At 35.8% G+C, this 27,909-nt stretch overlaps 2 protein-coding genes and 1 long non-coding RNA gene across 5 annotated transcripts; 1 reads left to right on the top strand and 2 right to left on the bottom strand.

Moving 5' to 3' along the window:
• Positions 1–2,000: 2,000 nt before the first annotated feature.
• LOC132633075 (protein FAR1-RELATED SEQUENCE 6) lies at positions 2,001–4,854 on the bottom strand. Its single transcript, XM_060349283.1, has 2 exons — positions 4,697–4,854; positions 2,001–4,204 (listed from the first exon to the last, which is right to left on the bottom strand). Exon 2 carries the CDS (start codon positions 4,202–4,204, stop codon positions 2,126–2,128), a length of 2,079 nt encoding a protein of 692 aa, XP_060205266.1. The 5' UTR covers positions 4,697–4,854; the 3' UTR covers positions 2,001–2,125.
• A 7,779-nt stretch (positions 4,855–12,633) lies between these two features.
• On the bottom strand, positions 12,634–24,043 carry LOC132633073 (formamidopyrimidine-DNA glycosylase). Of its 3 annotated transcripts, none has more exons than XM_060349282.1 (10): positions 23,746–24,041; positions 22,519–22,570; positions 22,186–22,243; positions 21,194–21,262; positions 20,968–21,108; positions 14,902–14,952; positions 14,214–14,291; positions 14,031–14,130; positions 13,534–13,568; positions 12,634–13,449 (listed from the first exon to the last, which is right to left on the bottom strand). In XM_060349282.1, the coding sequence occupies exons 1-10, from the start codon at positions 23,972–23,974 to the stop codon at positions 12,919–12,921; spliced, it is 1,344 nt and encodes a 447-aa protein (XP_060205265.1). In that variant the 5' UTR covers positions 23,975–24,041; the 3' UTR covers positions 12,634–12,918. The 3 variants fall into 3 exon arrangements, 2 of the variants coding, with proteins under 2 accessions (XP_060205265.1, XP_060205263.1); XM_060349280.1 differs by lacking the exon at positions 14,031–14,130 and adding an exon at positions 13,874–13,976 and having other exon boundaries at positions 23,746–24,040; XR_009579547.1 differs by lacking the exon at positions 14,031–14,130 and adding an exon at positions 13,832–13,976 and having other exon boundaries at positions 13,346–13,449; positions 23,746–24,043.
• LOC132633074 (uncharacterized) lies at positions 16,057–19,986 on the top strand. The gene is made up of 3 exons (XR_009579548.1): positions 16,057–16,299; positions 16,384–17,902; positions 18,118–19,986. It is a non-coding gene; the product is annotated as an uncharacterized LOC132633074 (long non-coding RNA).
• Positions 24,044–27,909: the final 3,866 nt, after the last annotated feature.

Below are 27,909 nucleotides of genomic sequence, written 5' to 3'. Positions count from 1 at the left end.
GTAGTCCTTTCACCTTTTTAAGTAGGCGTTTGGCTATAGAAATCAAAAAAAAAATCACCTTTTTGGGAATTTTAGAGTTGGATTTGTGTTTGGCCATTGTTTTTGCGAATAGCATTTTTTTTTTTTTTTGTTATTGAAATGTACTTGTTATGATTGTGAAAAACCAACTTGTTTTTCATGGCCAAACACTAATTTTTTGAAAAAAGTAAAAAAAAAATCTGAAAAAAAGTGAATAATTCTTATGGCCAAACGGGTCCTTAAGTATATAAACATAGTACTATCAATTTCCATTCTATTTTATGACACTTGTTTTCTTGTTTAAAATAAGATGACTAGTAAATATGTTGCTAATGTGCATCTACATATTTCGTATACTTGATGAATTTTTACTGCTTGTGCTATCATTATCAAGATGCATTACTATTATAACTAAGGGAGAATAACCTATATATACATAAGAATAGGGTATATTTACAAAATATGATGATACTTTTCAGTTTACAAAACATATCAATAGATTTTTTACAAAACATATACGAAAATTTTTGCTCAAATTTTGTGTATGAAAAGTGTATATCTCCCTTAAAGCTTAAAATTTTCGCTCAGAATTTAGTGTATGAAATGTGTATATCTCAGTCAAGACTTAAAAATTTTGCTCAAATTTTCATGTATGAAAAGTGAAACAGGTATGAAATATGTATGTCTCGCTCAAGGATTAGCATGTTAGGTTTTTGAGAATTTAATACAACTACAACAACATTATATACAACTTTCATACAATATTCATACAAATTTAATACAACAACAACATAGAAAACTTGAAAAACACTTTTCTGAAACATAAGTCATGATTCTACCATCATTCATAGAGTTTTATGCTTTACATAATTCACGATTCTACCATTATTCATACAATTCATTACCCAATCTCCTAAGAACTAAACTATTAACAACAATAATAATTAGAAAACTTTCCAGAAACTAATTCAAATACCTAATCATGTAAAACCTAAAAACATAAACACCAACTAATTATTCAACAGATTCGTCAATTATCCCCCAACTCTCTGTTATTTTCACAGTTTGTTCTCTTATCGGAGCTACGGTGGTTGCCGACTCACTTGCACTGGCGTCGGCTTCATCCGTCGGATCTATCTCACCGTCGTTCGTCGCCGGATCTATCTCACCATCGTTCGCCGCTTGTTTTGCCGTCACTGTTGTTGCCTTCCTCATCGGATCTACTCTCAAGAACTGAAGTTTTGACTATTAGAGATAGCGATGATTTGGTTTCACCTTTTGCATTCTAGTTTCCCAAATCTTTTGTGTGGTTCTGCAGCGTGTGTATGATGAATATGATATATTATGAAGTTCTTCGTTTAAGTATTTTCTATGAATATCTTCTCTGTTATGGATTTTTAGGCTCTGTGCATTGAATTTCCGCCCATAATATAGGGTGGCTTTTAATTTTTCCAGATCTAGTATGTTTTGTAATTAAGTTGGTATATTTTGTAAATAAGAAAAAATATTCTTATATTTTGTAATATAGGATCTTAACAAGTATTACTATGTCATTTTCCCTTATAACTATAGTATTCGAGTCAGTTGGTGTGCACCTAGATTAATTCTATAAGGTACCTATAAAAGGTTCATTAAAGGTGGTAAACAGCCTAGACACACCAAGTTGATGGAAAAGAGGAAACTGGATAAACACAATAAGACGATAAACCATTTTTTCTTTTTCATTTGTTTTTGCATTGTGGGTAGTCGAGTATAACAAGGTCCAAAAGAAAAATATGACACGTGAGCTGATGCCTATTGAAGAACAAATAGCATGCTCTAAAGTTTCGTTCTACGTATGCTGAAGTAATTCACAAAAACAATCATTCTTCCGATTTCTAAGGTACAAAGAGTAAGTGAATTTTGTTACTCAGCATTTTCACTTGGAAAGCTTCTGTGAGCTTGTAGATTCATATTTATGCACAGCAAAACTAGGGCCGCTGTAAATGAAGCCGAAATTATATATATTATTTCAACACAGTTACAAATGTCCTTGTTCTAAATACATTATACACAAGAAGAGATTCAGGCACCCTTCGATTACAAGGACTGATAGTAGATACGTTAATTACAAAGAATTTTTATTTAGTTTTTCTTCAATGTGGTGAACTCTGGTCAGAGACTCTTCAAATGCGTTTACAGCTACTTTATAATGATCTAGGGAAATCATCCCTTCTTCCACAACTTGTAATGCACTGCTATACAACTGGCTAAACCATTGAACCTGTTCAGTAGAACTGGATTCAAGATCTGATGCACATAATCGCTTGTAATCCTTCTTCCACCGTGATAAAATGTACTTTGAAGGGATCTCTTCCACACCATTGAAGTTCAGTACACACAATGCGTGCCTGCACAAATATCCGTAGAAGTTGAAGCAGCTACAAATGCAAAGAACTTCGGCTGCTGCTCTGTTGTACAGAACTTCATAATCCCGTATCTCTCTCCCATTTCCCTCATCCAAAACACGCTCCTTCACCAAAAATATTACCACCTGCCCATCAACATGTAACTGCGTTGTGCTAAAACAAGAATACATCTCCTCTACCTCTAACTGAAATCTTTTGAAGATCTCTCTAGTGTACATTTTTGAGAGCTGCAACTCAAATGAACATCTTGTTTTGAGTTCAAGGTTTGAGTTTCTCGACTCCATATCTGCAAACGCTTCTTCCTTGAACTTTTTCTGCAAAGCTAATTCATATTTGTCAAGAAACTCTTTTAGAGGAGTTTGCTTGTGCACATATTTATCGAAAAAAGCAGTCAATATTTCATTAGGCCTGGCAGTGGCCATTCCAGCAAAAAAAGTCTCTTTCAGATAAACTGGAGCCCATTTAGCTCTGTCATTGTACAATGAACAAAGCCACTCATGATCACCAACTCCAATTCCTTGGATCATAAATCTCCATGCTGCTTCAAAATCAAATGGCTTTAGAACCTCATATATTGTTTTAATCAATGCCTTTCGAATAACATCATAGTTACGCAATCCTCCCAACTTCTCTGGAACCTTTCTCATGATGTGCGATAAAGCAAAACGATGAAGAGACCTCGGGAACACTTCACTGACTGCTGTCTCCAAAATCTTGCATCTTTCTGTAATAAATGTTTGAGGGAAACGTCCAAGAGAACAGGTGAGCCAAGCTTTAAACACCCAAACATAAGAGGCCTTAGTCTCACCAGCAAGCAGGCCACAGCCCAGCAACATTGATTGACCATGGTGATTTGTGCCCACAAATGCCACAAGAGGAATCTCATATTTGTTGGACAAATATGAATTATCAAAATAGATCACATCAACAAAGTAAGCATATGCCGCCCTTGACCTGGCATCAATCCAGAACACATTCCTCAACTGCCCTTCATCGTTCAGATCCATCAAGTAAAAGAAGTTTGGGTTTGTCAACTGCATGCGGCAGAAATAATTATACATGGCTTGGGTGTCTCCTTTTCTTAAGTTTAGCTTATCGTGGCAATTAGATGAAGTTTTGCACCTCCTTGCACTAAAATCGGCATTCCTATTTGCACCTGCATCAATCACAAGCGCCCGGTATAACTTGATTGTTCGCACTTCAGCATTACAATTTGAATCCAACTTCTTCTTGCTTCCAGCACCCGTTTTCTTGATAGACTTGCATGCTTTTGTACCTAACGAATGATTGTGTTCAAGAGTAACTTCAAGAACTCTCCATCTTTTGGAGTCCACCATTCTCATCCTGATCATTGCAGGACAACCAGTTCTAGTTTCCTTGCGCAGCCGGTTTACATCTTTAATCCTCTTGAAGCCCTGGCTACTGCAGCATAGGACTGCGCCATACTTCTCCCTGCTATTTCTTTTGAACCAGGAATTTTTTACTCTAACACGAAAACCAACCTCCCTGGCATAACAAATATAGTAGTTGTAAGCATCGTCATACGATTCAAACTCCATTCCTACAGCTGGGGCAACAAATTCCTTCTGCCCATCAGTAACACAAGTCTGATCATCTAACCCATCTGACTCTACCTGCCCACCATTTTGAACAAATAATTCATCCGACTCAATTTGCTCACTGTTCTGATCATCTAACCCATCTGACTCTATTTCTTGAAATCTCCCACTGCCTTGCCCAGTAACATCATGCTCACTATCAAGACAAGCTTCTTCCATCTGAAATTAAGATATATAATGAATTAGAATTTAGCCATATTAGCAAGCTAAACTTCTAACCAGAGAGCAAAGTCACATTGAGGTCGGTCATCTTATCTGCTTGTAACAATAAACAACATGGTTATATCACAAGCAATCTCAAACCTTTTTTTTTTTAATCAAATAGCACTGCATGGATTTTGATTATGTGCCTAGGCTTAAATCTAACTGCATAATTTGCAAGCATTGAACGACGATAAATAAAAACTACACTAAAATAAGCATAATATTCTTAGGATCTGTCAGGAACAACTTCAAACCTAAAAATCTAAATGATGCAGTGCAGTCTGTAGTTAGAAAGATTATCTATTATGTTTTCTAATAATCTACTAACTTAAACTCAAAAGGGTCCACTCTGTTAATCATCAAGTTTCCCCAATTTACTAATTCACGTGGTCTTTTAAACAAAAACAGTTTTACTGCTCGAAACAAAAATAGTATTGTATTACTTACAAATCAATTTCGCCGGAGAGGTGCGGGCTGGCAGCTCAGTGAAATTGCCGTCAGAAAGTGAAACTACTCTCCCCTCATTTCAGTTGTGGGCCGAATTTGGGTTATTAGCTCGTATTTAGGCTTCCAAAGGCTCGAGGAGAATTCCTTTTTTTTTTTTTTTTTTTTTTGTCTTTCAAATTGATGGTCTTTAATATTTACCTGTCATTTAACACTCAAAGGTTCTGCATTTGAATTCAGACTCAATCAAAAAAATAATTTGCAAAGCATAAGTTTTATCCAAAATTAGGCCTTAAAGGCAGAGATTTATAAAAATCCAGCAAAATAGGTCTTTTTTTTTTTACCTTAAGGCAGAGTTTGAAATCTCAGCTTATGCCTTGCCAATTTTTTTTTAATTTTTGATTGAGTGAGAGTTCGAACCTGAAACTAAGGGGCTTTTAGCAAAGGGCAAAAATTAAAAATCACTGATTTGAGGGACAAAAATTAAAGACCACCCAGCGAAGGACAATCCTGCAAATTGCCCAGGAGAATTTGATCCTTTTTTTTTCTTTTTTTTTGCCAGGATTTGACCTCATATGGACTGGTCTTTAATTTTTTATCCTCAAAGCGGAGGTCTTTAATTTTTGTTCATTTTCTCATCTATTGAAAATTTGTGGGCCAAAGTATTCTTATTCGATGATTTATAAAATCAAATATTCGGGTAGAATTGGAAAAAAAAATTGCAAGGCAAAGTTTCATAAAAATTATGTCTTGTCAGGCAAAGTTACATAGAAACTATGTTTTGTCCAACAAAGTTCTGTAGAAATTAAGATACTTTGTGCAGTGACTAATTCGCTCAGCATAAGTTTATAGAAACTTTGCCTTTTTCGATATAACTTCTGCAGAAATGAAGTTATGTTAGATATCTTAATTTCTACATAACTATGCCAGACAAGGCATAGTTTCTATGGAATTTTGGCTTGCAAAATTAGGTCATAAATCTGAATTTTATTTTTTGTTTTTTCAATGTCAATGGTATTTTCGGCCACTTTTTTGTTACTTAAGGGCCGAAGGGTAAAATTAAATACCAGCTATTTGAGGGGCAAAAATTAAAGACCACCTCCAAGATAGGGGTATTCGTGCAAATTGCCCAAATTTGATGGGTCAGTCGCCCAAATGCCCATATTTCAGGGTGATATTTAATTTTTGCCCCTCAAAATGTTTGGTCTTTAATTTTTGCTCTTCAACAATTTTGGCGTTGCATAACTTAGATTTTGCTCGGCAAAATTTATGTTTAGCTTCGGCATGTATCGTAACATTCCACAAGTTATGCCGAATAAGACAAAACTTTCAGCACTCAACATAATGTGAGAAACTGCATAAGTTTAAATTTTGCTCGGCAAAGTTTGCATTGAGTTTCGCCATATGTATCATAATATCCTACACAAGTTATGCCGGAAAAGACAAAAATTTCAACACTCAACATAATATGAAAAATAGTACATAACTTATGCGGCATAACCTAATTTCTACAGAACTTGTGACAAGCGAGACAAAAGTCTAATTTTGGAAGAAAAAAATGTTACAAAACTTATGACGATATGGATATTTTCATAAAATAAGCAGTAAGGTTTGAAAAAACTAATAAAAGCTAAACATAAAAAGTAATGTTGTTCCTGGGAATCAAACCTTGAACATTGGAGACAATTTTAAACACCTTGGACCGTTTGAACTAACCTTTTACATTTGTTCACAATATTCAAAACTTATATATGTAAATAAACACATTAAATCTACCTTATATATACACACACACTTGTCCAAGCTAAAAAGGTAAATGATAGAATTTAATTATCAGATATGACATAACTAAAGAGAGAAAATCAATCTATCGTTAAAAGTAAACTGAATAGAAGATTACGAATAAGTAAATATCCGTACAGTATTATACATCATAAGGCGTAGTTCTCTTACTGATAGTGTATTTTTTCTTTGTTATGCAGACTTCATCAGGTCACAATTTAACGTTAGGGGCACAATGCATTGCCCAAATTGTAGAATGTCTTAAGATGAAAATCAAGGACCTCCAAAAAAAAAATCAAGTTCATCTTTGGCCATTCTAAATTTGGGCATGCATTTTGCCCCTAGCATTAAATCTGACTCGATGCAATTTGCGTAACAAGAAAAGAAGCCACTCTCTCTAAGAAGGATCGATTCCACTAATTTAAGTTACAAAGAGTACAAAATAAGAGATATTATTTTAATTTACTAAAAAACTCCAAAAAAATAAACTCATTGATTCACTCCAAAAGATTTTTCTTAATATTTTTCTGACAACACTCTCTACGAAATGACATAAGATTGATGAAAAATATGGGAAAGAAGCAGTCTCTATTTATAGGCAAAAGTTTTCAAGACAATCAAAACCATTTTCAATTTGGGTCCACTTAGAATTAAATTAGCTACTAAGTTGAAATAGAACAGTCTTCGTGAGTTGACACTAAAATCCAAATGTACCCCTCGTGCCACTATTTCTAAAGGTCTTTTTTACCCCAACGCATATGTCTTTTATTATTGCACTTACATTCTTGTGTTCAGTCAAGTAACGTAATTCTAAAGCCCTTATTTGGAATGTGTCGGATGCTTCTAAATGTTGTGTACTTTTTTTAAGTGTTTTTTGCACGTCGATTAGTTTTTTTAATTACTTTAGTTGTTCAGTACAATTTCGTAAATATGACAAACTTTAAGTGACTTATTAATATCTAAAATGATGACAGTGATAACGTCATAAAGGGTAAAAATGCACATTAACTATTTATTTTTTGTTCTTCAATGTGAAAGCATTAAATAGTAACCTGATTATAGTTACTAATTTAGTACATCCGAAAATGTTATTTTCAGTATTAAACATCAAATTGTCATTATTACAACATCCAAAGCTCTATCACATATCCTTTTTATTGTTTGTTTGTTGCTGCTACTTCTTTTTTCAAGTCTATTTTATCAATGGATTAGTCTTTCACCAATATATTTTAGTAAATAGGAAAAAAATTCTTTTTCCAATTTTGTTCTTATCATGAATTAATTATTTCTCAAATGTATTGAAGTATTAGTAGTCAGATTTGGATTTCTAAAGCAAGATTAACATGGGTAACTTCATAAATGAAACATGAGATAAATTAGATACCTCCTTCCAAGTTTGACTTCATGTCATTAACTTTTCTCCTTATCCTGATTTTTTGGTAAAAAATCTTTTAACCTGCTAATTATTAATATAAAAAATTGAAATGCGACTAATTTACCCTCCTTAATATAATCAGTTGTTTATTTAATTTTGTAACATTATTTTAAAAGGCAATGTCAGGACTCGCCCCGGGGCAGGGCAGTGGCAAAACGCCCTGGGGCTAATGTGCGGGGCTTAGTTCCTATGAGGCTTACGCCCTAAGCGCCCAACCGTACGCCCTAAACACGCCTAACGCCCATGGCTCGCCTAACAGTTCTTACACAAATTATATTTTAAATTCCTTAATTAAAATCATTCACCCTCATAATTGTTTAACCAAATAATGATACTCAATAGCTTTTCATTTATAGAAATAGAAGATTGGGTGTAACTCATATAACAAGTCATAGTATTGGATATTTACTATTTGAGAACGTCGTGAGGGTTAGGGCTGTTCACGGTTTTGGTTAGAACCAGAACCAAACCGAAAATTTAACCAAACCGAATAAAAAACCCGACATTTGGTTTAGTTTGGTTTGATTTGGTTTTAAATTTTAAAAACCGATAATATTTGGTTTGGTTATGGTTATATTAAAAAATAACCGAATAAATAACCGAACCAAACTGATAAATTATATACATAAATTTTATAATTATTTATATGTATAATATTAGTTTTTCATAAATAATTATAAATATTTTATACCTTTTAATCATTAATTTGATTTTTGGTCTACTTATTTCACATGATTATTTAAGGCCCATGTTTTTAAGAATATGTCCAAGCCCATGTCTTTAAGTCTTTTAACTCTTTAAGTGTTAAATGTAAACCTACTAACAGAAGTTCACGTTAGAGTCTAATGTCTTTAACTTAAATTTTTAGTCTTTCTTTGTCAGCCATTTGATTTTAGGTTGTTTCTTCTTTTTTTTCCCGAATTTATACCTTTCTTTTTTCTTGTCTGAATGGGTCCTAAACTTCTAATATTTTTCATGTGAAAAGGACAGAGGTTGTAGATTTGGAGGTTCCTATAGAAGATACTTCAGTAACATCAGCATTTGCTGTAACTCAAGCACATGGTAATGCCCAAGAACAACTCTCTGTAGTCGAGACCCTAGCCCTGGGGATAATGATAGAAAAACATCTGAAGTTTGGGATCATTACACAAAGTGTTTTTAATAAAATGGGAGAATTGAGGTCAAAATGCAAGTATTGCCCCAAAGTTTGGATCATTACACAAAGTTTTTTTATTTCATATATTTTCATTTTAATTTTAGGCAGTCTTTATGTTTAATTTATATGTATGTTTGTAACAACAACTAAAAGCTCCTAGGCTCTACTTTATTTCCAGGTATGTGTATTAAGATGACAAAAATGGTGCAGTCACTACTTAGTTAGTTTTTAGCTCTATATGTAATAGTTTAGCAACTTTGGGTAACTTGAGTATGACACTATCACTAATAGTGAAAATATTTCTATGATGTATGTTCCACCTTAAACGATAAATAAAAGTTATCGTTTGAAGCAAAAAAAAGACATGTCTTTTTCAACTTTTTAATGTTTTACTGATAAGTCTCATGGCTGCTAGTCATAAACCAAAAAATTCAACCAAACCGGCAATAACCAAACCGGTGGTTATTATTTTATTTGGTTTGGTTATGATTTTAGATATTTAAAAACCGACTAAATTGATTTGGTTATGGTTTTAATCAATAACTGACCCAAACCGAACCATGAATACCCCTAGAGAGGGTGAATATCACTTAATTTTTTTTAAAAAAACACATAGTGGAATTGCACATTTTCACTTGTCATTGGTCATAAGTCTTATGTATCAGAATTATCATATAATTTTATTTTTTGTTCATGAAGAAGTTATGTTTAATTGTAATATTGATAAATTTTATTGATTATTTGCTTATAGAGAGATAAAATGAATAGTATGATAGTAATAGTGTTTTAAGAAACTGTGTTTTTTTCCGTGTTTGAAAGTTAAAATGTAAGAATTGTTTTGCATTTCATAATAGTTTTTATTTCATTGTATTGTTTATACTTGTAAAATTATGTTATATATAATTACAAGTTATAAGCGGTGTATAATGGATTGCTTTGATCATTTTTTTGTGAGGATCAAGCGCGTGCGCGTGCGCGCGCGTGCGCGCGCGTGCGCGTGCGCGCGCGCGCGCGCTCACACACACACATATACATATATATATATGTGATGATGATATGATTATGGCACCGAGTCCTATGATGGGCCGGGTATGGTATACATGTATACGACTTTATTCACCGAGTCCCACAATGGACCGGGTATGGTATATGTATAGCTATGCATGATTTTCATTTCATAAGGCACAAGTACATTGGTATCTTTGATTATTATACTTGTCTCATGTAATCTTTTATTCAGTCATGATCTTCTTTATTGTATTTCATGCTTTATATACTCAGTACGTATCTCGTACTGAACCCTTTTCTTCGGGAGCTGCGTTTCATGCCCGCAGGTACAGACACTCGGTTTGGTGATCCTCCAGCCTAGGACTTCAGCTAAGCTATTTGGAGAGCTTCATTGTTCCGGAGCCTAGACTATTTTGGTACAGATCTTTTGATATAGACTTCTGCATATCCAGGGGTACGGCGGGGCCCTGTCCCGTCATATTTCACTTTTATACTCTTAGAGGTCTGTAGACATATGTGGGTTGTATATAGGTTTTGGTCAGCTGTGTCGATATGGCTTGTTTTGGATCTTCCCGTATATAGTGGTAGCCCTGTCGGCTTGCGTATTGTGTTATGCTTTGGTCAGCTGTGACTCCTCAGGAGACAGGTTTACTATGATATATGGCATTATGAATCTTTAGTTGCTTTTACAAGTTTTCATTCCGTCCTTAGTTTCAGTTTGACTATATCTAACAGGTTCGTATACGAGTGTCCAGCTCGGGCACTAGTCATGGCCCGTGGGGCTGGGTCGTGACACCATCTTCCATTAAAATTTATGACAATCCTGGTTTCATTTTGCTACACTCCGTCGAGAATGGTTTGCTTCACAAATTTTGTCCAGGTAGAAGATCGTTTGCTACTGGCTAATTCTAATTTTGTTGGAAATAATAATTCAAAATTGTAGGAAACCAACACTGGTTAGGATTTGATATTTTAATTCATGTCTAGTTAGGATTTATAGTCAAATTAGTATAAGAATAGGTTTTCTTGTTTTGAGTTAAAGTATGTTTCTTACTATTATAAATAGGGGCGTTACTAGCTATTTTCATAACGAGAGAGAACAAGAGATATTGTAGAGATTCTTAGAGTCTACCAATAAAATATTTTCCTTCAAATTGGTATCAGAGCTTCTACGATCCTGTAGACAACCAAAGAGCTTCCACTGCCGGGGGGCGGCGATAACTCATATATGCCGCCGTTTGGCCAAGAATATATATGTTGGAGTATGTCGGGCCAATAATATAAGCATGAGAAATACTCATGCTGAGAATGATTGAAAAAAGTATTGCATGTTTCAAGAGGTGCAAATAAATTTGCATAAGAGGAAGGAACGGTCTTCTCTAAAATTTGAAGAAGTGGGTTAAAAAATGAGTGTTGGTGACAACGTGCATCAACGAGAGTTGTAGAGAAATGCTCCAACAATTGAAGGTTGAAGAGAAGTGCTTCAACAAGATTGAATGTTGGTGAGAAGTGCACCGACTATTGGAAGTTGGAGACAAGTGCTCCAACACAATCAAGAAAAAAAATAATGGGTGTTGGAGAGAAGTGCTCCGACTATTAGATGTTGGAGAGAAGTGCTCCAACATAATCAAGAAAAAAAGAAAATGGGTGTTGGAGAGAAGTGTTCTGACTATTGGAAGTTGGAGAGAAGTGCTCCAACACAACCAAGAAAAAAAATAATGGGAGTTGGAGAGAAGTGCTCCAACAATTGAAGGTTGAAGAGAAAGTGTTCCAACAATTGAAGGTTGATGAGAAAGTGCCTCAACAAATTAGAATGTTAGAGAAAAAGTGTTTCAACGATTGTGAAAGTTGAAGAGAAAGTGCTTCAACAATTGATTGATGGTTGGTGACAAGAGCATCAACGAGGTTGCTGCTTACGTGCTTCAACAAAATTGGAAGATGATAACAAGTGGATCAAAAATTAGATATACAAGTTTGAATTACGGGAGAATGTTGAAAATAATAATTCAAAATTATAGGAAACCAAAACTGGTTAGAATTTGATATTTTAATTCATGTCTAGTTAGGATTTATAGGCAAATTAGTATAGGAATAAGTTTTCCTGTTTTGAGTTAAAAAAGGTTTCTTACTATTATAAATAAGGGTACTACTAGCTATTTTCATAACAAGAAAGATTGTGGAGATTGTAGAGAGCATTCAGAGATTTATTGAGTTCATAAATAAAATATTATCCGTCAAATTCTGTTGTCATGTATCATCTAAGATTGGGAAAATGTTCTTATTCTAATTTCTCATCAAGTAGACAAGTCGTGACAAAGTGCGTATCAAATCTGGATATGAATATAAAGAACCCGATTCATGATATATATGACTCTAACGTGAAAATTTTGGCATCCATCAAGCTGCCCGAAATAGCAATCAAACAGCTTACTTGCGGATCAACTGATTGGCTAAAGAAGGCATCAAGCTCTCGGCTGCTCCAGAGATTCATTCTCCGGTCAGAAATTCAGTACAAACAATGATGAAATGAAAGATGCAAATTATGAGGAAGACTTGAGAGGAAGGAATTGTCTCCGGTGATTTCGACAGCGATGACTTAATTAATATTTCCTTAAAGGAAGTTCAGAGGTTTGCAATATACATCCCACAGTGAACCTTAGTCTAGGCCTAAACCGTTGAAATATTACAGTCATGTCATCATACTGCTTTAGTAGCTATTCACCGGCGATTACAAACTTGTGATCCCAACAAAAACAATAGCTACTAGCACTTCCTTTAAGTTGACAAAATTGCACACTAGGTACTGCTTTCTTTTTCACCAATACTTGATACTTAGATGATAAGTTATTTCTGCTTCTTGGACGGCTTATTCCTCGTCTGCCTCGGTTCAGCCGCTTGTTTGGTGGTCTTCTTCCCCTTTGATTGTGTTTTACTTGAAAGCTTGTGATCCTTGCTCTGTTCATTATCATTATCACCCCCACTAGCATCACTATTGTCGTTGATTTCATCATCATCACTTTCCTCTAGTTTTCTTTTCGCAGCCATATTTGTTCCTCTAGGTTTCTTCTTTTGATCACCATCTTTTCCCTTGGAGCTCCTGTTTTGCTTTGATTTTCCAGAAGGCTTCTTTAGACCTTCATCACTATCATTTTCATCATTGTCACTATTGCTTTCCTTCGACTTCTTGTTAGTAGAAGCTGTTTTGGTATTTGTCCCACGCTGCTTCACCTTGGATTTCCCAGCTTCTGCCTCTTCATCTTGACCATCACTATTATTATGCTTGACTCTCTGAACTTTGCCCTGTTGCCGTTTACCTGCTGCTTTTGCAGATTCAGCTCCCGTATTCTTTTGTAGGTCCGGCACAAATGCTGATGTCTAGGATTTAAAAAAAAAAAAAGTGTCATTATCTAGATCACACTTGAGACAGTTACACCAGATAATAGTGTTACAGAGCCATACCCTGCCACCGGCCGTGATAAATTCTATTTTCTTCCCTGCAAAATACCGAATTTTCTGTCAATTGTTTTCCATGTAGAAAAACTAAAATGGCAAGCATATAAAAAGCTGCAGAATTTTTAACTAAAATCCGGGCAGAACAATGAGCACAAGCAAGCAGATCAATTTTTTTAAAAATTTTATATAAGTATGCAAAGCTATTTAACCTATCGTCAGGCTATTACAAAACAAAACAAAACAAAACAAAAAATATCTAGTTCACTACAATGTGGATATGATGAGCAAGGATGATGAGAATAACCAGAACCCAACCAGGGAGTAGCTTAAAGGTGAGGAGCCAAACCATCAACAAAGGCCTTGCCAGGTTTCTTTTCCCGGGAATGGAAAATCCAACTAGTAGGATACTGACTACTATCTGCCCCAACTTCAACAGCTTTTTCGATGACCTGTGAACATACATTTCTGTGTCAAAATGGGGATGCATATGGAAACTATCTCACCATTAACTTTTCCAGCCTTTTTGCCCCATCGGTAATGAAACAACCATTCAGAAGGGAAGCGGCTGCAATCAGCATCCACTTCAACCGCAAATTCTATAACCTAGAAGTATCATCTCCAATAGCTAGCCATGAGGAAAGCAATCCTATACAAATGATAAGTGATCGCAACAGACAGAGACCTACCTCGTTAATGCACTTCAGCAACGTTGCACAGCCCTCTTTGGATATGCTTGAAGCAGACTGCATAGGATGGATTCTTGCCTGTCAAAAGAAACTTGACAAAGTTAATCACAAAAATTTCCAATTGGAGCTTTCTTTTATTTGGTCAAATTTACAAGATAATGCAAAAATCTGCTAGCAACATCAGTCTGTATCCAAACACCTTGAATTGCTTACAACTAAAATAACTGTAAGCAAAATAACAACATACCCAGTGTAATACCACAAGTGGGTTCTGGGAGGGGTTGTATGCAGCCTTACCCTACCTTGTGAAGGTAGAGAGGCTGTTTCTAATAAACCCTCGGCTCAAGTAAAGCATATCAAAATCAATAAGAAAAGTAAATACAGTAGTGAAGAAGCCAAGTAAAAAATAATGGATAAAAGAACAGTAGCAACAACAAATAATACAGTAACCGAAGAAAGGAAACAACAGATATGCTTACAGCGAAAATGAAGAGACAAATTTTTCCATATAACAACATACCTAGTGTAATCTCACAAAATTAAGAGACAAATATGTCCATATATTAAAGAAAATAGTACCTAGACTTTGAATGAGCAAATAAGTCAGCAAAATTTGTAAGTTGCAGTAAAACGTAAATCTAAGAAACTCAAAAATCTAGTATTATGGCCAAGAGTTGAGCACAAACACCTGATATAGCACTTCATCTGCAATCCAGTTGCCAATTCCTGAAATAAAACTCTGCAGAAACAACAGCAGGAAACAAATTTATAATACCTACTAGAAACCTGGCTAAAACTGCTAATGAATTTAAAGGGTGACATAGCTTTTTCTCTTTCCTTATTAAAAAGTACTGTATATACAGCAAGGCAGTTTCAATTATATGCTACTGAATCTAACTTTTACCACATGCTGGCTCCTATTTAACTGGATAGCAATGATTGTTCAGAGTAGGATAGCGGCAGAAATACAGATATCTTTACACGCATAAAAGCATTCATTGATAGATGTCACCGCTCAGATATGCAGTATCTTTTAAGCAGTTGATGCGCAAAGTTAACTTTATACTAGTAGGTAGTGATATGAATCAAGTTATAAACACTGTGCTTGCCATCTGAAATTCAGATGTAGTTATCCTACAAAACAAGCCCAATTTTTCTGTCAACATATCTTCCCAGGTCCAAATCCGAATGACTTTTCATTGCCTCTTTCCTCTAAGATCCCCATACCAAGTTACGTCACCTGAAATACTACAATAACCCCTCCGCCGAACTGATTATATGTCTGTAAGTACAAGAATTCAGATGCAACCGGGGAAGCTGATTCGGGAGGGTCGGAGGATTCCGACACTGCTTCAATACCCGATCCCGTGAAGACCGTTGGCATATCCTCCTATGGCTTCACGATTGTTTTATCCAAGGTGCCTTATTTATCTACGAGGAAGAGGTGTTCCTTCGGTAAATTTGTCAAATTCAAGAAAGCGCTGAAGAAAGTAAAAATCTTGGACAAATTCAAGAGAAGTTGTTTCAGGAAATTTCTACCCATGTCTGGGAATGGACCTTCAACTCACATCTGGTCCATGATATGCTTATTCATGGAATAAAATGTTCGAAGAAAAATGAGCTACGGGTCATGTTTCACGACAGGCCTCTCTGTTTTGACTTGAGGGAGTTCGCACTCATGACTGGACTAAATTGCGGCCTCAACCCACCAGTGTATAATTGAAGGAGGTAACCAGAAGTAAGAGTGTGAAAGATCTGGTTGAAAGGGTCCATGCCGACAATCTGAGTGTGGATCAAGAATTCCTACTGAAGATTAAAAAAAAAAATCCAAAGGAATTCACGCTAGCAGATACGGTTAAGCTGATCTTGGTCTGGTTTGTGCAATATGTTTCAATGGCTGCTGACACACACAAGAAAGTCCCTCTTTGAGAATTATCCATGGGGTCGCGTGAACCCTTTGACGGGCTATAGACTAGCCTTAAAAAATCAACTGGAAAAAGGTGCATAAGAAAGTTGTTGTAAACCTTGAACAAAAGGGAAAACCTCACGGATATCAATTCCTGCATTCTTGGTATCACTTCACCAGGTGTATTATCGTCTCTGTGTATTTTATGTGTAATTAATAATTTGTCGTGTTGTACTGATTTTACAATCCATATTTTATTGCAAGGCTTGGGTATTTGAAGCTATACCATCGATTGAACGTATAGTCGTCGGGGCAAATTCGAAGGTACTGCCAAGGATGCTGAGATGCAGTGTCATTAAGAGCCACCCTCAGGCACCAAATAGATCAGTTTGACGCAAAACGTGTGAAGCCATTGTAATATCAAGTTTTTTATTTTCAAGATTCGTTTAATGTTGTTTGATTCGATGTAGATATTATTCTGTGCCATGACTGCAGACAGGGGTTGTGCATCCTTCCCTTGTCCCTACCTCTCGCGAGGTGATTCAAAAGTGCATGAGGGACTTTGTGCCGCATGAAGTTGATATACCAGATGACAAGATAGATAGGTTAAGGAAGAGTTGGAAGGGTGACAGCCTTGTCAAAACTGTGCTGGTCTGCAAACTCTTCCAATATCCCTACCACTGCAAATCCAATCTGGAGGGGGTGATGGTGTAGAACCTGATGAGGGTTCGGTAGGGGGAGGAGTCAATGTTGCCTGTGAGGAAGGGGGTTCAAGCGGTGTAGGTACAATAGGGGCCGGAGGCATTTTGTTCTACTGTGGCCCTGATCCAGAGATACCCAGTTGGTTGTTGGGGAGGATGCAGCTAATGTTTGAGCAGATGCTTGAGGGCCTGAAGAAAGCTAGTGAAGAGAACCAAAAGAGAGGCAATACAAGAAGATTCTTGGTCCCCTAGCTGAAGATAGGCATGCATATGTGGAAGAGCAAGAGAAAATACATATTGACAAGCTTGATGAGGCAAATAAGAAGTTTCTGGCGGGGCTGGAAGAGCGTCATAAGAAGACTTGAGACGCTGGATGAAATGAAGAACGTGGGAGAGCCAGGTCAGTATTTTGAGCAGATGCTTGAGGACCTGAAAAAAGCAAGTGAAGAGAACTAAAAGAGACTAGAAGAGGCAGCAAAGAAGTCTCTTGAGACGCTGGATGGAGAATATAAGAAAATTCTTGGTCCCCTAGCTGAAGATAGGCGAGGATACGTGGAAGATCAAGAAAAAGTACATCTTGCCACGCTTGGATGAGGCAAATAACAAGTTTCTGGCGGGGATGTAAGAGCGTTCTAAGGAGACTCCAGAGACACTGGATGAAAAAAAAAGAATGTGAGAGAGCCAAATGACAATTGTGTTATGAGAATGGAAGAGCAAAACAAGAATTTTTTGGAGGGGCTGGAAGAGAAATTTAAGAAGCTTCTTGAGAGGCCGGAAGAGAATCCGCAGGGTTAAGGCCAGAGTAATGTGATTCTGGCAGTGCTGAAAAAACAATATAATGTGATTCTGGAAAAAAATCTGGATCAAGGAGATTGTTGGTTTTCGCCGGCCGCCGCATGGTTGAAATGGAGGGTGTTGTTATGAGGCAGTGTCAGCTCTACAGAATAAAGGTGGAGAGAGGGAGAGAGTACTTTAAGTGGGAAAATTAGGAACCTAATGAACTGAAGGTATATCTCACCCGTTCCTTTGATGTCGCATGGTTTGATGAATTGAAAAAAATGAATACGTGGATTGAGACCGAGGTAAGTAAACTTCCTGCAAGATTTGCATGTATTATTGTTCGACGTATAAACATTCTACTAGTCTTACGCATATCTTTTTTAATGAATTACTCTTTAGAAGTTACACGTATAAAGTTTATTTTCTGCAGCACATGCAGAAATAATGGTTTTGATGCAGAGAAGCAGTAGACTGTTCGAAGAATACTACATTCCTGACGATGTCATTGTGGATGCAGATTTCTGTAACGTGTTGACACTCACATATAAGGAACTGAAGACAGAGAGTGAAAGGAGCAGAAGGAGGAATTGGGAACAGTGATCGACGAATTTGGATTCGACGATTCTCTATTGGGTTATGCTAAAGGTGCGCGTCCAGAACCAGATGGTATGCCTTGGCTAGGGCCAAAAAGGATTTTTTGTGTGTGGGACATTGGAGAAAACCACTTATGCACCGTTATTTTCCTGATGGAGAAGCCAAGACTGATATATATGACGACAACATTTCACTAACCAAAACGAAATCACTGGAAGAGCTAGCCAAACCACTTAAAAAGATGTCTCCCAAGTTCCTCAAATGTTGCGGTAATATGTTTGAATTTTTTTTTTATTATTTTTTTATTTTTTTTTTATTAGCCCCGGGTGTCCGAGTCTCTTTGAGCCTCGACTAATCCCGGGGGTGCACAGGCCCTCGGCAAGGAGTTTCCCGCAAGTGCACCACGGTTAATTCAGGGTTTCCCCAGTCCGATGGCCCTCAGAAATTGTTTGCACCCAGCGGGTTTCGAACTTGAGACCTTGAAAGGGAGCACCCCAAGGCTCAAGTCAATTGCCACCAGGCCAACCCCTGAGGGTTTTTTTTTTGAGAATGGTAATGTTTAATATGTTCGAATATTTGGGAAAAGAGAAGCTGAACAAGGAGTGGAAGATAAGTCACCATCCTAAAGTCCCACAAAATCTCTCGGGTACATCATGTGGTCCTTACAGCCTGAGGTTTATTGAGTTCGTTATGGATGATCAACGTATGGATACTTGAGTGTAGATTGAATTCAACTATCCAAATCTTTGGGCAAGAAATGCTACCACTTACAAAGTATGGCTTTGTATGATGTATATTTGGATGTTTTATAGATGATGAAATGCATAGTTTGTTGCTAAATTAGCCATTTCCGATATAGTATCTACTGAGTAAAATTTGTAAAATCTTCCAGATATAGGGGCACATTAAGACCCAAAAATGGATGGAGAAAGTTTGTAGTCAATAATAATATAAAGGTAGGAGATCATCTTGTTTTTAAGATGTTACCAAATTCAACTACAATTTTGAGGTTTGAAGTTGAAATTCGCCTTGCGGGCTTCAATGAGCTTTTGTTCAAGAAGCAGTGTGATGAAGGAACCTTGTCAAAACCGATTGAGGTTGATTAGTCGTGTTGATTTTAATTTTAATTTTCACGATTAAATTGTCTAAGATATTTGATATTTGCAATGTTTATTACAGATGAGAAATATCGATTTGCATGAGAAGATACACTACGTAACAATGCATTTCACTAAAATATGGACTACAAAAAGAACTATAACGCTTGAAGTTGGAAGATGAGACTATAAGATTGGATGCACTAAAGAGAGGTTGAAATTGAAAGAAAAGGAACAGGGACAAGTTGAGCAACTACTAACGGGAACAAAAAGGGCTCTATTGTCTGAACGTGACATACCACTTCTTCGCGAACTGTATAAGCTGAAAAAAATAGTGAATAGCATGATGGAGAATAAATAGATTTTAGTGATGAACATTTTATGACCTAATTACTTCTTAACTAGTAATTTTTTTTTTTAATGATCCGCTATCATTCGTATGATAAACAGCAAGACGTAAAATAAAGTAGTAGTTTTTAAGGTATAAATAAGATTAAGGTATAATAAATAGCAAGACACAACACACTATTATTCGTATAATAAAATGGACATGTGTCACCCATCCAAGTAAGAACTTGGGTACATGGAGAGGAGCTAAATCCCTCGTGTATTCCACCTATGTTGAATTTTCTTAAACTGTACAGTATTTATCAACTTTGTAATGATGGTACTCTATCTCTTCATGTTTACCCGCAACAATGTAGTAATTACTACAAAATGTTTTACGGCAAGGTTCCATTCTATAAAGCTCTGTGTGGGGTGGTAGAACTTTTACAACAAATTGTTATTCCATTTAGCACCTTGAACTTAGTGTTGCAAGACTAACATCAACATCTCAACGGCGGAACCATCTCTTTCAAGGCTTCCAACACATATTATAGAGATCATCGTAGAGAAAGTTGTGGACCTGAAGTATGAAGTAAGAAGGACGCTAAGCAGACTTTCGGCAGTGTTAGTTTATTAATGCTCTCACCATGTTTCCAATTTAGTCTATGTTGTTACTTTTTATTTCCATCCAGGAACGTCATTTACCTCTGATCTGAGATTTTACATTAAGGTATTGTGTTAGGGTTCGGAAAGACATTTTATATATCTTTACTTGAAAACCCTTAGGTGTTGGGAGTTGCGAAGAATAATCTTTTCAAGGACTTGTCAACGCTCTCTGTGGATAGATATTAACCTTAACTTGTTAGCTAGGACTGATGGGTGTGTAATCGACTTAATAGAAAGGTTACACACAGAAGGAAATGATTTATGGCACTCTACTTCTAGGTACGTATAGATTTTCTTACCAGGCTACAGGATGGTTTACACCTCCTACGACAAGCTGTTGCCACCAATAATGAACAAGCAATGTATAACGTGACAATAGCTTTGCTGAGAATGAATATTCCTTCATCCTAAAATTTTGCACATCTTACTCACTACAACATACCCAGCTGAATCCCACAGTGTGGGGTCTGGGGAGGGTTAAATGTACACAGACCTTACCCCCACCTTGGAAGGTAGGGAGGCTGTTTCCGAAAGACCCTCGGCTCAAAAGAAAACAAGAAAACAAGGGGAAAAAAGTCAGATACCCACTATGTCAATAAAATACGTGTTTTAGAGGATTACGTTTGACCTTTCCCCAAAAGTTCCTAACCTTAATCATAGAGAAGTAGAAAACGGTTTCTAACCTGGTCAAGTAATAAAGCCTTAATTTCTTTTGACCTTTTCCCATTCTTCTTCTTGCTCAAAGCTTTATAGAACTCGTCTGCAGTCATTGGCTCCAACAGCGCATCCGGACCAAGCTCAGATATTGGAGGAACAGAAACCGGCTGCAATGACAAATTCATTGGGAGATAACATTCAAGATTTTGTTCCAGGGGAATTATCCAAGGATTGGTGATAATATCATCTTACATTCTCCAGTAAGCGGACCCTTGCAAACCGCCTCTTATCAGTAAATGAAAGCTCCAAACCATCATCCAACTACAAAAGTTTGAAAGGTGTCCACAGTCATCAGTAGCTACATTCATGTGCCAGTTTGATCTCTAAAATAATGGCAAAGGAGATAAAGGAGCAAAATAAGTGGATGAAGAAAAAGGGAGAAGCAGAAGATGATTCTGAAATCATCAATATTTAATATTCTAACTGAAGAGAATGAATGCAATCTACAGCAAACAGATTACGACATAATTACCAGTAAGTCATCACCATATCAGCCTTGCCACAAGTTATTTCCATTCACAACCAAAGGCTTCAATCCACTTTTTTTAACATACAGAAATAGGACCCCAAAATGCAAAATTATTTTTCATGGTCCATCTGCCGAGGGTCTACTGGAAACAGCCTCTCTACCTCCTAAGGTAGGGGTAAGGTCTACGTACACTCTACCCTCACCAGACCCCACTTTATGGGATTTCACTGGGTATGTTGTTGTTGATGGTCCATCTAGTCCAGTTAAACGAGGTAGATAATTAATACAACAAGGTGGTTGATTTAAATGCCACTAGTAACTTACAAAAAAATACGTTAAAATTTGTAAGTATGATAGTAGGTCATAGTTCAGTTCGCTTGGACTATGCTGTGTATGATGATCTTTTATATTTCAAGAGGACTAGAGAAGGTAAAAGAAGCCTTGTACAGACGGAAGATGGTTCTGAAATGTGTGCCTCGTCCAGATGGAAATGGTTCTATATTTTGTGCATTGAGGAATTCCATGCATCGGTGTGCTTCTACACCCACATTTGCTTTCATTGATTCTATCTGAGTCAGAAAATCACCTCAGACCACTATCCTTTTATGAATCTACTGTTAACTTTACGGTTATTAATGTATGCCACAATCTTTGTTAGCAATTAAAAAAAGAAGACATGACTGACACATTAACTTGTTCTAAAGAGTAAACATACCTCAAGGAAAACCTTTGAGTACTTGGAAGGCCACTCCTCATCGTCTTTTACCGCAGACCTAGAATAATTTTTACATTTGTTATAAGTACTGAAGATGAATTCATTCTTTTCTTTGAACAATATCACACATTAGATGAGAAACTAATTTGACATTGTCAATTCCTGAATCAGTCCACTAATTGAACACTTTCGAGAACATTTTTTTGGGATAAGTAAATGACTTTCCATAATCTGGGTAGACAGGTTGTGACCCTTAAACCCTTTATTGTGCATCAGTTTGCAAAATGAATAGCTTTACATGCTTGACCAGCACAACATGACATTAACACTCACCGTTTATATTTTGTAACTGCAACTCCCTTGATATATATAGCACCCGTCATTCCTGACCATAGTTGTCAAGAAAATATAAGAGGCCAAACAAATAAACTAAGCAACAGAGATGCTATTATTTTCCAATCTGATAGACAGTCTATTCTGTTGTAGAGATAAAACCTCAATTAACACTAAGGAAAGGCAGAGTTAAAATGCCAGACATGAGTATGGGAACTTCATCAATAGCTTAATGGTAAAAGATATTTGTGTCTGAGAGCAATTTGATTTGGAGGAAAGCATATAGCACACCAAAATGGTTTATCAGCTGCCAGGAGATATATCATTAAGATCCCTGTCTTAGATCTGGCCCTCCTTAAAAGGAACTTGCAGCAACAACCACAAAATAACTGAGGACTAATAGAAGATCATAGCAAACCAATCAGCAAGTAAATCATAGGCATGGCATCTTCACTAGCCTATGATTTGGAATAATTGAACAGAGTTCTCTCGTTTTTCAGGCATCTTCATTGACATGACACAACATCAGTAACCTACTATCATTATGTTTTGCCCCTTTGTGGCTCTGCCTTCAGGTTCTTACTTGTCAAAGAAAGACTCTGCACTAAGTAGGAATAATGATTACAATTGATCTCCCAACACCTCGCCTCTTCCCCGGCACAATAGACAAAACCAATCACAACAAAAGGGATACATAGAGCCATTTCTTAAAGTTTTCCTCCACCCTGTTTTTTATGCATATGAAGGACAACTAAAGCCACAATACAGCAGTATAAGATAAATTGTTTTGAGTTGTTACATAATGTCACACATTAGCAATTTGAAGGATAAACCTACATGAAAAGTAGGGTATGGGGTAGAGCTACTATTAAAAATTAAGGTAACGACGCAATCACACCAAATCAGTCTTTACCCAAAATGGGACTTTCCGTCGTTACAGTAAATTAAAGTAACAATCAAAACAAACATTATATTTAAACTACGAACAAAGTACAATACAATAGGTAACAACCATCCAAACAAGCTGTAAAGCCACAAGACAGCAGTATAAGATAACTAGAACTAGGGTTACTCAGCGCCACACTGGTGAATCTCATTCATTTACAAAAGAAAACTAACAGTGTAGGTGGCTATTCCAGACATGCAAATACATAAGCTTTCTATAACAACAAACATTTGGGGGGGTCAGTTTTCAGATGCAAAGAAGAAGAGTAAGAGTAAGCTCACCAAACTGGAAAGTAGGAAAAGGAGGGGAATGGAGCTCAATCCACATGTTCTTTCCTTTGCGTTTAGCAGCTAGGATGGTTTTTCCCTCGAGAGAAGCTTTGAAATCCATGGGAGAGACGCCGTCGATGACTTTGGGATCGTCGGCGATGATAGCTTTAACAATCTTCTTGCCAATGCAGTTGTCCGCAATGGCTCTTCGAGCTGCCTCTACCTCTGGAAGCTCTGGCATTTTTCGAGTTCAGTTTCTCTGCAAAACTAATGGGGGTTTTGTTAGAGGGTTTTACAAGGCAAAACTAAAGTGTACTCATATTTGTCATTTGTCTCGTATTTACCCTTTATTAATTTATTGCCTCATGAATATTAGCTGTTTTTATTTGTCCTCTATATTTAAAATTTAATTTTTACTTTTATTTATCACTTTTAACATATCAAAAAAAATATTTCTTTTCATATTTTACCTTTAATATTAATAATTATTTCTTCATTAAATTATTTTTCAAGATCTGAAAGTAAACATCAATTAATATGGATATTGTTGTAAAATATTCATATCAATTATTTTATTTTTAAAATGGGCACCTTGTTCAACTTCAAACTCCTTTCTTGGAGTTTGATTTTCATATTTTTTGGAATAGTTTAGGGATATTTATTTATCCTTTTGAGTTATGAAATAGTCCATCTCGATTTTAACACGTCCAAATTAGCAGTACCTACATGAGAGTATGGGAAGAACAAAAAAATATCTTTTGTATTAATACTTCAGTTAACCGTGTCTTATTTAGTACCTTTCCAATTTTCCATCTCATCTTTTGTAATAATGTTTTAGTTTTAAGCGTAAAGGCATTAGACAATTTATATGATCTTAAGTAAAGCTAACATGTTTTGAGGATGAACACAATAATTAGATAATAGTGTGCTAATTATTTTTGTTTAGTGATATATAATAATAAATAAAATAGATAATGGTATCAATAATGTCAAATACACAGGGGTATTGTCGAAAGTAGGTCTTTTATCCCATTTAAAACTAACTACGTGTTTTGGAATATATTCCGCATCTATGCAGATTTTAGTATGACTAATCAAATATTCTATCACAAATCAAAACTAATCCAATTTGCAGCTATTGGTTTGTGATTCCAGTCTTCCACGATAACACCTGCCTTCTTTTGACAAATTTGGTCTTTCGACTGTCACCTCAATCGACCCTTCTGTCTTACTCAATATTCTTTTACAAAACCTTAATCTTCGGATTGAAGTACTGATCCTACGCACAATATTTGATTTTGAAACATCAAGCATCGGAAAATACTCCATCGCATCCCATATTAACATCAAATCACATCAATTTTATCATGGTTAAGAGATACAATAAAGTTAGAATGTATACCAATTAATATTGGTTAAGTGATTAAAAAGTTTAATACTGTATATTTTATATTTATTGATTTAATATAAACACTGGTTGTCAGAAATTTTTTTCCCATTCTCATAACTAAAATATTCTAGAAAGTCTTCAACTTCTCTCGCTTTTTCCTGCTGTCTTTTTGTTTTACTTTGAACTCCATCACCCTTCAAGTGCACACTAACGATTACAAATGATATGTAAAATTTACGAGCAATATTAATTGTCCTTTTCTTGTAAGGCTAGTTGTCATCTAACTTGGGATGACGTTATATGCCGAAAGTACATATCCCCTAAGGTAAAAATGCTCTCTTTAAGTGCCCGTAAGTATATGCGCGTTTTAAACAAGAAGCTTACGTTAAGTTACTAGGTTTGAAATGTTTAATTTGTACATATATTCAGTAAATTTATTAAAATAGATACAAAATTTAAAATAAAGCTATTGAGTTTGCCAAACCCATAACCTATACTCTAACTCCACCCTTAAATATATACACGCACACCAAGGAAGAAAATGGCCATATGTATAGGTCAAGTTGCAAATTAATAGTAGTATGTAGGAATGTACGACAACTTTTCGTTCTTTTTCGTCGTGCTTGATTTACCAGAAATTCAAATTTTCAATAGAACATTTTTTTATGAAAAATAAAATAAAATACGAAATAGCAAAAGAAACCTTAAGACCAACCATTGTACCGTAGACTCCAACATCGAATTGCTGCTAAGGTACTATATGCAAGTGCTATAGCAATACACGTCTTGTTTTCATATGGATTGATGTAATCTTATAACTAAATTTTTTTCTCGGTAAAACTGTTGTCTAAAATGACTTTAGAATTTTAAATTTTTTCGTGTGAACTTAGCATAAAATATATATTTGGAAATAACAAATCGCGTGAATATAGAGATACACCTGTATGCCCAGTATCAAAGGTAACTCCCACTACTGGCAGCACTCTAGCTGGTGACAATTGTATGATCATTCATTTTGCCAATTTATGTTTCGTGCAGCTATACATGTAAGTAGCCAATTAATTACTGAACAAGTTGACTTCCCAAAAGTTGAATTGGTATGACAGAAAAATTAAATTTGGGCGACTCTATCTGTACTTCCTCTTGCATTTTGAATTTGTAATGTGCTGAAGTGTAATAAATTGAAAAACCTAGAGTCGAGTGTAAGGAAGAGATTTTACAATAAGTTTCAGAAGCTTTCAAGAGAGCAAGGAAGCAGCTCATTGAATGCAAAACACGGATCCTAGCCGTTGGCCTGACCATAACAGAGGTTGGCTAATTAGCACTCAAGGCCTGATTTACTAAGTTACTGCTTCACGTGAATTCAATAATTTTTAGCCAAACATTGTAAATATATTAAGTATTTTAAAATATTTAATTATGAATTCAATTATTGGTATAGTATCAACTTGAGGTCTAATAAACATTCATAAACTTTAAATTTGGAATCCTATTTTTGTTCGCACTTGCTCTAAGCCTATGTCACATAAATTGCCAAACAAAATTCAACTCCTATGGAACTTATTTCTTTCGTTACCCATTCTCCCTTTCTGCTCTTTACTTGTGTATTTCTCCATAAAAGTAGTGTTCGTATCAACTTGTACACGTTTTGACTATTTTATTGATTATCTCATACATGTTGGTATTTGTTACGTACCAACACAAATATCAAATAGCTTTGTGCCTACAAAATTTAAAGCACGGAAACAAGCAAAAGACGCCAGTTATTGAAGTAGTAAATAGTTGATCGATCTAACATGATTTACTAAACGGAAAAGGGTCAAATATACCCTTCGTTATACTTTGGGTCCAAAATTCCAGAATAAAGTGAATAATTATTATGGCCAAACGCCTACTTAATTAACTTTTAAGTTTCACATTTTCTTTCCAGTTCTTGGACTTGCATTGGATATTTGGTACTATAACAGTCGGATGTTTGTTGTCAATGGTGGTGAAGGTAAAGAAAATTTTCGCGATGGAAGAATAATTAGAGAGGGGAGAGAGGCAAAATGGGCTAGGGGCGCTGAGGTGGCATGCCAAGTGGCATCCACCTCATCAAATGTCATTGCCACGTTGGACTGGATGTTCACCTTGGGCAAACTTAACGGAGGAGGGTATGTTTGAACCAATATTATAACGGCAAGGGTATATTTGGACCCAAAATATAATGAAGGGTATATTTGACCCTTTCCCAGTAGTACAGAGTATATTTGCCCTTTTCCGTTTACTAAATCCTGTAGTTTCACCAGTGCTGGGACATTGGATTATCCCTAACAAGCAATATAGAATTATCATTGCTACCCTGGCCTTTCTTCAAATGTGCAATCAATAATGCAGAAAAGAATACGTTAGCTTGAATACATACCAACCCAAATCCAGTGCTTCAATTACTTCAAGCAAATCAGGATTTAGAGTAAGTAAATTCAAATTATATGTTTTTATAAATATTTTAAATATTTCTTGAATATATATAGAGGTCAAGCTATAAATAACAGGTTCAGTTAAATTCATAAAAAAATCCATATTCTAAGCGACACTACACGGTCTGAACTTTCAACAAAAAAAAAAAAAAGGAAGGAACAAAAAAGGAACGTTCACTAATAAAGATATTAATATTAATATATTTTTGATATCCGAGTTAATTTGTGTGTATTTCGATTAATTTTAGAGCACCAACAAACACAAACACTAAATAATTCTGTCCATCAAAATTCAAATAAATGAAGAAAATCATTTAAGAATTTGAA

The sequence above is a fragment of the Lycium barbarum genome, chromosome 3 (genome assembly GCF_019175385.1).
Source record: "Lycium barbarum isolate Lr01 chromosome 3, ASM1917538v2, whole genome shotgun sequence".
Lineage (NCBI taxonomy): Eukaryota > Viridiplantae > Streptophyta > Magnoliopsida > Solanales > Solanaceae > Lycium > Lycium barbarum.
The sequence above is the reverse complement of the archived record's forward strand: the minus strand, read 5'-3'. Positions and strand labels throughout refer to the sequence as shown.

Coding starts and splice junctions, on each gene's coding strand:
- LOC132633075 (XM_060349283.1), bottom strand. CDS start 4,204: ATGGAAGAAGCTTGTCTTGATAGTGAGCATGATGTTACTGGGCAAGGC.
- LOC132633073 (XM_060349280.1), bottom strand. CDS start 23,974: ATGCCAGAGCTTCCAGAGGTAGAGGCAGCTCGAAGAGCCATTGCGGAC. Junction 21,109..21,193: donor GGGTCCGCTTACTGGAGAAT/GTAAGATGATAT, acceptor TTGTCATTGCAG/CCGGTTTCTGTTCCTCCAAT. Junction 14,292..14,901: donor CAGATGAAGTGCTATATCAG/GTGTTTGTGCTC, acceptor TTCTTTTGACAG/GCAAGAATCCATCCTATGCA.